The 10,029-nt window shown below is 43.8% G+C and overlaps 1 protein-coding gene across 9 annotated transcripts in view; it reads right to left on the bottom strand.

Moving 5' to 3' along the window:
* The window catches only part of tenm4 (teneurin transmembrane protein 4), a 185,784-nt gene that overhangs the window by 63,145 nt on the left and 112,610 nt on the right, over positions 1-10,029 (bottom strand). For all 9 annotated transcript variants that reach the window (XM_088427927.1, XM_088427919.1, XM_088427920.1 and 6 more), the window contains 2 exons: positions 8,983-9,129; positions 7,211-7,430 (listed from right to left, as the gene is read on the bottom strand). In XM_088427927.1, the coding sequence (XP_088284053.1) occupies positions 7,211-7,430; positions 8,983-9,129 (367 nt within the window). The remainder of the gene's footprint in view (positions 1-7,210; positions 7,431-8,982; positions 9,130-10,029) is intronic.

The raw sequence follows: 10,029 nt of genomic DNA, 5'->3' as shown, positions 1-10,029 counted from the left end.
TATCAGATGTCTACCTATTGCTAGCTACAAGCTATATGCTAATCTTGCGAGCAGTTTTGAAACTGCAAACTTTGCGTTGAGTACTTATACGCTTATCAGAGACATTGTTTACCCAAGTATCTGTACGTCTACCTCCTGCTAGCTTGAAGTTGTATGCTAATCTTGATTTTACAACTGCAAACTTTCGCATATTGAATCAGTACTTCAACTCATACCAGAGACCCAATATCCTCTATTCTTGAAAACATCTTGATCTTGTCCCAGTCGCAACCTCAAAATTTTTGGTCTTGTCCTGGTATCAACCTCCAAAACAATTTCTCTTGTCTCTATCTCCAAAAGTTTTGGTCTTGTCCAGTACTCAACCTCCGAATGTTCAGAAGTTGTGTTTGTCTCAATACCATCTAGTCTTGATAACATCTTCACCCTGTTCCAGTCACAACCTCAAAAAACTTATCCCGGTTTATCTACAACCAGCTAGCTTGAAGCTCTATGCTAATCTAGCTGGCAGACTGATAGCCAGTCACAACTTCAAAAGTCTTGGTCTTATCTGGGTACATTTACCTCCTGCTAGCTTGAAGCTATATGCTAAACTTTTGTGTGAAATCAGAGCACCTATTCTTACCAAAGACATTTTTTTTTACCCAAGTATCTGTACTTCTACACGGCAGAAGAGAATGTGAGCGCATTTGCCAACTCTTGCGGGCAGTCATCCAAATATCACGTCTCCCTTGATGAATTCTGACCCGGTCGTACCCCTTTGGTTGGTCCGCCATTGTTTTCGCCCAAAACGCAACACTCCCTGGACGAAAGGCTATTTTTAATAGATGTAGGTCTTAAATATTGCCACACGGCGGAAACAATTAACACTGGCGTGTTAGCGGTCGCCCTCAACATGTCCTTACCAGAGGCAAGATCATTCACCTGCTACGACGGCGTTCCCCAGGAACCGGCCTCTATGTTAATTAGACCGGCTCTCCTTCAGCAGACCTTGGCCGTCCAACCGCTGTCCGGTAAACAAAGCGAGCCGATAGCCGGCGCAAATATATCCAAAGCGGCTGTATTTGCACAGAATTACCGCCAGAGTTAACCCGGGCGCTGTCGCGCCGTCATTATTCACGCCGGCGCTTTATTTTGTTTGAAGAAGGCGATGGTAGCGGGTTTTCTTTCAGGGTGCGCGAAAGTGGAACTATCGCCTTCCCTTCTCCTACCGAGAGATGATCCCTTCTTCTCCTTCTCCTTGTCAAGACAAATGATTTAAATATTGACATCAAACAGAGCCCGGGAAAGGAAACGGCGAGGGAGCGTGGAGGATCATGTTGAAGTCGCAGGGGGACTTTTTGTACGTTATCTCCGGCGCGACGCGCACACACGGGCCGTGGTAATGAACGTAAACTCGAGAGGCGGCAATTTGGGCCGCCTGATCCAAGAGCTGCTTGGGTATAATGGAATGCAGTGAGTTTGTCTTTGAAGTTGAAATGGGCAAAATGAGCCCAAAATGGCCACTTCAAAACAAAATGGTAGACGTCCAGAGTGTTTTGAGGCATGGGTTCTTGAGGATATGTTTTGGGTCTACTCAGGACAGATAGGTCTAGAGAATATGATAGTGAAATATTTGGTCAAGATCAGGTCTCAAATTGAGATCTATGGCAAAAGAAGCAGACATTTTTCAGACTTTTTTGTGGGTCTTATAATTCTAGCCCACCTAAAATATTTGACTTCTATACCCGTCAATGGTCAAGATCAGGTCTTGTGGTTGAGATCTATGGCAAAAAAACTACTTCAAGCTAAAATGTCTGACTCTGTGCTTCTTTTGGCTATGTTTTTTTCAGACTTTTTTGTGGGTCTTATAATTCTAGCCCACCTAAAATATTTGACTTCTATACCTGTCAATGGTCAAGATCAGGTCTTGTGGTTGAGATCTACAGTATATAAAAAAAAAAAAGGCTAACAGTCTCTTTTAGGCTATGATATTTTCAGACTTTTTTTGCGGGCTTATTAACTCTAGGCCACCTAAAACATCGCATTTTCTGCACTATAAGGTGCACCTTCAAAAATGTCCTTTTTTTCAATCTGTATATAAGGCGCACCAGATTATAAAGTGCACCTTCAACAAATTACCCTTTTTTTCAATCCGTATATAAGGCGCACCAGATTATAAGGCTCATGGAATCAAAGCTACAGTGGTGGCTGCGGCTGCATTTGCATTCTATTATGCATCCACTAGATGGAGTTGCGCTCAAAGGAATGTACTCAATGATCAGAGAAGTCAGCAGTTTATGCAGTCAGCACATGATATGACCCATATATAAGGCGCACTGGATTATAAGGCGCACCGTCAACTTTTATATTTTATAAGGCTTTTAGGTGCGTCTTATAGTGCGGAAAATACGGTATTTGATCGCTGATCACAAATACGTTATGGGCAGGATTATGCTGAGTTGGGTAAGATGTGACCCTCAGGATTTGAGTTAAGAGTCTTTGAAAGACTCCTGTACAAAGCCGAAAATGACTTTTGGGGGCTTGGGTTTATGAGATATTATCTCGTGTCTTCTCACGGCAGACATGTCTACCATATTTGACGCGGCAATGTTAAACTGGCTTTGGGGGCTGATGTCTGTTTTATTAAATAAATTGAACATGGGAAAATTCTCAAATTGGCAATAGATTTGGCTCGGCAATAATAACCGTGAAAGAAATGAAGCAATTTCAAGAGGGCCTTGCCGGCGTATAATACACACAGACGCCGGCTTATTACAATGGTGAAAAAAGGAGTTTACTAGAGCCCGCGGAGAAGAAACAAAACAAGAGGCAGTAATGGCCTAACGCTAATAACGTCTCTGTTGGGCATCGCTCTCTCCCGATTGCGGTCCCTGTTTACGATTCCATCCGGTATCCGACAATTCTGATGCGTCCCGCTGAAAACTACAACGAAAACGAGTTTAAATAGGGGCATGCAGACGGGGGAGCCAATGGGGGAGCGTCTACCTGGGAGGGAGGGGGTGAGCGATGGTTGACAAAAAATGGTCATGATTGTCCATCAGGATTTTCTTGTAGAAGTCCATATGAGTTCTGGTCTTTGTCAAAAGTCACCACCTCAAGTGCTGATCTTGTCCTGTTCTCAACCCCCAAAAGTCTTGTTCTTGTCCCAGTCCAAGCCTCCATAAGTCTTGGTTTTGTCCCGTGCTCAACCTGCAAAGGTTTGGCTCTTGTGTTTGTTTCGATACCTTCTAGTTTTGAGAATCTTGATCTTGCCTCAAACATAACCCCAAAAGTCTTGCTGTTGTCCTAGTCAGAACCTCCAAAACTCTTGGTCTTGTCTTGGTCCCAAACTCCTTAAGTATTGGTCTTGTCCCGTTCTCAACCTCCAAAAGTTTGGTTATGTCTTTGGCTCAACAGCCTTTCGTCTTGACAACATCTTGACATCTTATCCCAATCACAACCTCAAAGGTTTTGGTTTTGTCCTGGTTTAGACCCCTAAAAGCATTTTCTTTTTGTCTTGATCTCCAAAAGTTTTGTTCTTGTCCCATTCTCAACCTTTCGATATGCTCTCGTTTTGAGAACATCTTGACCTTGCCCCAGTCAAAACCTCAAAAGTCTTGTCCTTGTCAAAACCTACAAAAACCTCGGTCTTGTCCTGGCCACAACCTCCAAAAGTCTTGTTCGTGTCCCGGTCCCAACCTCCTAAAGTCTTGGTCTTGTCCTGTTCTCAACCTGCAAAGATTTAAGTCTTGTGTTTGACTACATAACAAGCGGGCCAGAACAGCAGGCGTTTCATTTCCGATTTGACAACCAGATCCAGAATATTCCCGATTTAATTCCTGGTTCTAGCGGCGTTAATCTCAGTTTTTGCAGTACATCACTCTGTGCCAACCCTGTTTACTATTCCATCCGGCATCCGCGGCCGCCGCCGGGGCCTCTCTTGTATCGCGTGTCACACCGGAGAGAGCGAGGAGCTTTTATGCAGTGGCAGTCGCTTTATTGGGTGACACCTCTGCAGCTTCTTGCGGTGGCAAACATCAGAGGGCGGCAAGCTCCGACATGTCTACGAGGAAGCGGTTAAGTGGGATCAATGGAAAGATGATCGGCTGACCGGCCGTATCAGGAAAGGTGCCGGGAGCCCATCTGAAGCCCCCGGACGGGCTGTCATAAGCGCTCACTTCTGTCGGCGGGGGCGCGGAGGAAACGAACACCAGGCATGAATAATAGATTGTCACCGATATTTTTAGGTGAGCCTCCATTCTCGCAGCTCATCTCTGGATTCTCCACTTTTTACTTATTTATGGCCACCGCTTCTGCTGCTACTTCTTTTTTCTTCCCCGCTCGTCCGGTGGAGAGCAAACGCTGAGTGCTTGTTGACAGCCGGAGAAAATGTCAACGCGGGAGTCGGGGCGAGGGGGGCCGGTGTCGCCGTGTTTCTCGTACGCACGCGTGACACAAAGAAACGTCGGGGTGTCTGATGGAAGCGTGAATGCCCGCTTTTTAACCGCTGGGTAATGGGAACTGCGACATAACCGAAGGGGAAAAGAAATTCCTGCCTAGCGCTACAAGATATTGCCCATCGGATGCAAACAACTAAAAACGAAATCCCTGAAATTTTCCAGCCCCCGTGGAATGAAAAATTCGCCCCCAATGTCAGTTTTTCTGCCTGAGACGGAATTGGGTTAGATGAGTCGATCGTAGCGGGAGAAATGAAAAAGTCTCAAGAACTTGGAGCTGAAATGGAACAGGAAGTCGGCCATTTTAGGTTGAAGCTGCGAATTTGGGCAAATTTTTCGGGCTCGCACTTTGAAGTTGTAAAATTGGTAGCAAAAAAGGCTGGTACCTGATTTCTTGGGAGTCTATATCCATAAAAAGGAAAAGAATAATAAAAAATACAAATTCAAACCCAAACATTTTTTCAGATTAAGAAATTTTAGACACCAAACTTTTTAACCTTGTGCCGTATTTTGTCCAATCCTCTTTACCTCGAAGGTATTTCACAACAAAGAAAAAGCACTGGAAAAAGACATTAGGGAGCTGAAATTTCACCCAGATGGTAACGACATGTCGAGCTCCAGCATGGCACGACCACTTATCAAACGAGAGTGCGCCAACCCTTGGCTAAAATACCGCAAAAAGATGTGGAAGCAAAAGACCAAACAACAGTCAAAATACTCCACAAAGGTCAAAAAAATTTGCAATTTCATCAGTTATAAAATGTCAAATGAAAATAAGTAAATAATGCTGAGTTTTCTACCGAAATGTAAAATCTTTGTTTTAATTGCAAAACAAAAGGTTAACTGCGAATTTAAACAAAAACTTAGAGGTTAACACGGTTGTAAATTGAAGTTTTCTTGGCCGTCAAATAAAAAAAGCCTAAATTACAATGATCAAAATGCAGATAACCAATCTCTCTTTCCTTTATGCTAACGCTAAATAGCATCAGACGGACAATATGGCTGTTCTCAGTCATACATTAATTATCTAAATTTGAATGATGAAAATTTGGAGTAAAATTGAATTAAATTGAGACACTATATCCATCTTTTCAGTCTTACACTGCAATATACAGTAGATGGCGCATCACCTTTGAAAAACTGCTGCATTGTAAAATTTCCCTCCCCGTCGCCCCGTTTTTTTTTTTTTTTTTTTCGGCAAAGGGCTCCAGTTTGGTCAACGTGCGACGGCTGCTACCCCGAGGGCAATTTCATGTCTGGCGAGGAAAGACGTCACCAGTTTTTGTCACGAGTGGAAAAAACACGAGCGACTTCCACAGAGGGATGCAAATAAGGTGACGGAAGCGGCGATTAAAAATGAACAATAGACGGGGGGAGGGGACGGGGTGTGTGTTGGGGGGGGGGTTCTCTGACAGGCTTCCTGTGGAATATCAAAGTTGTACGCCCGCCTCTGGGAGCGGGCCTCAGATGGATTACCGTAAAAGTAATCACAATACATGAATACGGAATGCCGTTCACGTTGCTCCGAGGATTTTTTTTTTTTTTGTTGCCGTCGTTGCGTGTTTGTCCATCATCATCCGTCTGTCATCCGTCAAACGGTGCGCAACCACCGCCGGCTGCCCATTTCACCCTCCATTACTTCGCCCAGCTGCCCCCCCCCGTCCCCAAAAAAGAAAAAAAAAAAAACCCACCCCTGTGACACTGGCTTTTGCTGGAGTTATTTATAGCGGCGTTGTCTTAAGCAATAACGTGCTAAATAAGTCGGCGAAGGCAATAAGGAGCAACAAGCGGGCTCCTGGCTAATGTTATTTCCAGACATTTAGTCGTTGCGGGGCCCACACTTCTACACTTGCAACAATTCATTATCGGCCTATTGGAACCTATTGGATGGCTTGTTTATTGTATGTAATTGCTTTTAGATGAATACAAGTAGCTTGGGTCTCCTGTCTTAAAGATGGCGCGCTGGGAAGTAGGGAAACTATGGGCGTGTCTCCGAAGAGCCCATACGATGTGTCGGCAGAAGACACACGTGCGTTTCAATAATACTAAATATTGATATGTGACAAATTGACGTTTTTTTAAGGCATTTTTTCCATTTTTGGGTCATTTTGGCGGTATTTTAGCCTACTCTTTTTAGTGTGATAACTTTGTGGTCGTACCATATTGAAATTTGATGTTTAGTCACCATCTGGGTGAAATTTCAGCTCCCTAGTGTCTTCTTTCAATGATTTTTCTTTGATGTGAATTTAAAAGGATTGGATAAATTACTGCATGCAGGTTGAAGAAAATATATATTTTTTTAATTAATATGGTTAAAATTTGATTTAACCAAGAAATGTTTTTCAAAACAATTATTGCAAACAAAATATACACGCAATTGCTTTATATCATGAAGAGAAATACGAAAACATAATACTATATAAAAAAAAAAGGACGATTTTTCGCTTTTTTTAATATCCCTTGAAAATGGCCTGCTTGCTCTTTCAGCCTTAACATGCTGTAGATTTTCAAAAATATGAATATTGAAAAAAAAATACTCAAATAAAAATTTGGCTTCAAATGTACGACTAAACAATTCAAAGTTTTCATTTTAAATATTTACAAAATCATACCTCGCCCCCAAAACCAATCAATATATTTTGGTTCCCCCCCCGAACAGAAATGCAAGTGAACAGTTTCCGGCCCAGTCCAATGACATTTAAAATATTAATATCTGTGATAATAGTACTTTGAAGAGCTAAACACCTGAAATGGCTTACAACACTGTGACTCACTTGGGGTCGAAGGGGCTCGCGCCGCGCACCACGTGGGTGCTCTCCCGGCCCACCAGGAAGCGCACCCGCTCGTAGAAGCTCTGCGGCTTGCCCTGATTGCCCGAGGACACCTGCGTCTCCTGGATGATGTCCAGGGGGTCCGGCGAGCCCACGCACAGCGGCGTGCTGTGACACGTGGCTTGAAGGCAGCAGTCCGGATCCATGCAGTCCACCAGGCCGTCTGACAAGAACAACCGATCACGCGCGCTACTTTAGTGAATGCGCACTTTACAACGGAACTTATTGGACGCTATCGGGTACTCGTGGAGAATGTCGATACCTACCGCAGATACTTAAAGTGATACTTGACTTATATAGTCATTTTCAGCACTAAAATGACAATATTTTGTTGAAAATTACTTTGTGTATTTTATTATATCTCATTTCCATATATTACCTTTAAAAACACATTTTGCTACTTGAAGTTGACTGAAAATGACATCACGGTTGCTAACAATCAATCATGTATGCTACTTGAGTATCTGATACTTGCGGAGACCGCCAATACCTGCCACAGATACTTAGAGTGAAACTTTACTTATTTAGCCATTTTCGGCGCTAAAAAACATGAATATTTTCTCGAAAATTACTTTAATTATTTCCCATGGCCATATATTCCTTTTAAAAAACATATTTTACCACTTTTAAAAACATATCTTACCGCTTGAAGTTGACTGAAAATAACATCATGGTTGCTAACAATCAATCATGTATGCTACTTTTGTGAATGCCCACTATATAACCACGTATTTGATGGTATCGGGTACTCACGGAGACTGCTGATACCAACCACAGATACGTAAAGTGATACTTTAGCCGTTTTCTACTCTAAAATACATATTTATATTTTCTCAATTTCTCAATTGTTGATTTAATTATTTCCCATGCGCATAGTTTCCTTTGAAAACCACATTTTGCCCCTTGAACTTGACTGAAAATGACATCACAGTTTCTAACATCCAATCACAGCTCACCTGTTTCCTGAGTTTGGTCACGTGACTTTCGCAAAGGAAGCTTCTCAAAAGCAGAAGTTACAGTGGCCAATTTCTCATTTCATTTTTCAAAATGATAGTTAGAAGTCCAATGTGTCCAAAGCTATAGACCACAGGTGTGGAACTCCAGTCCTCGAGGGCCGGTATCCTACATGTTTTCAAATCTTTTCCCTCAAAAACACCTGATTCAAATGATTGGGATCATTTTAAAGCTCTTGCAAAGCCTGCTAATGAGCTAATCATTTGAATCAGGTGTGTTGGGGAAAGAAAACCGGAAAACATACAGGATGCCGGCCCTCCAGGACTGGAGTTCCACACCTGTGCTATAGACGGAAAGCAAATGGTGGACGCAAATTAATAGGTTGCGTCTCAGGAGGAGATTTGTGCAATTTAATGCACTCTTGTGTGAAATCTGTGACGGGGGAGGGTCAGAAAAAGTGTCCGTCCTTAATAAAAGGACGCTGGCGGAGTCCTGGACCCCACAATGAGTTGCGCGGCGCAGGAAGTCACGTCCCGGCTTGGGGGCGCCGAGCGTGTGCCTGTCAGCGCACTGGGCCGCTTAGCGCGGCGATTCTCAAAGCGGGTGGTCGGCGAGTCGTGACTCGGGGGTCGGTAAAATCATTTGCCACGGATTATTAGTGTTTCTGAAAACTCTATTGATGTCCTTGAGAAACTGTTCCCCCAAAGTTGATGCGGAGTTCGAGGGCGTCGGGGTACACGGCATCTTAGCGCGCGTCTTACCTCCGTCGTTGTCCTTGACGTCGCCGCACGCCGTCTCCATGGACGTGTCGCAACCGCTGCCCCTCCAGCCCAGCTGGCATACGCAGTACCAGCCTCCGTTACCCAGGGTGCACCTGCCGTTGCCGTTGCACAGACCGGGACAGCCCTCTGTTTGGGGGACGAACAAATATAATACCAAGATGAAATGTACGTACTGTACGCAGTTTTTTTCCAAAAATATACGTCGAGCGTCATATACCGCCTACGCGACGTGCAGCAGTCACAATCCCGCGCTCAGTTTTAGGTGGAGTCGGAACCAGTCTAACAGCCTGTTAATACTCGGCCCGCATAAAACTATCGAATAATTTTTTTGGGGCACCACGGACTATTTCTTGCGGTCTTTTGGCATCAACACACAATCATAAACTGGGTGAAACGCGGAGGCTGCGCAACTTCGGTTATTTACGGTAAAATGAACTCGAGCTCCATCGCCGGGAAAAAGGAGAAACGACTGCTTTGAACGCATTCACCGTTACGCTGGCGCTGCGTTCACTGACTGCTCACAATGTGGGATATATGAAACACACTAACAAATATATAACTTACGGGGACAAACACAAGAAAATATGAAGAATATGCAAAGATGAGATTTAGTTTTTACGTTGTCGCCAAACACTGGTAAATCCTATACAGGGTAACATAGAAAACACAAGTATTTAACCCTAAAAAAAAAGGGTGCGTCCTATACACAGGTGCGTCCTATATTTGAGAAATTGTCTCAACTTCTGCATTGTGAACTGAGCCTCCCAATCGTACTTTTTTTATTTGCTAAGGGCTCCTGTTTGGTCGACGTGCGACGGCCGCTACCTCGAGGGTAACTTCAGCTCTGGAGGGAAAAGAAGACACTAGGGAGCTGAAATTTCACCCAGATGGTGACAAATGTCAAAGTTCATATTGGCACAGCAACTTGGTTATACACTACCAAGCGTGTACCATTCCTTGGCTACAATATTGATCGAAGTGCGACGGCCGCTACCTCGAAGGCAACTTCATTTCTGGAGAGGTAAG

This window comes from Hippichthys cyanospilos, chromosome 11 (genome assembly GCF_059441005.1).
Source record: "Hippichthys cyanospilos isolate Australia breed blue-spotted pipefish chromosome 11, RoL_Hcya_1.0, whole genome shotgun sequence".
NCBI lineage: Eukaryota > Metazoa > Chordata > Actinopteri > Syngnathiformes > Syngnathidae > Hippichthys > Hippichthys cyanospilos.
Note: the sequence above shows the minus strand (reverse complement) of the source record. Positions and strands in the feature narration are given on the sequence as shown.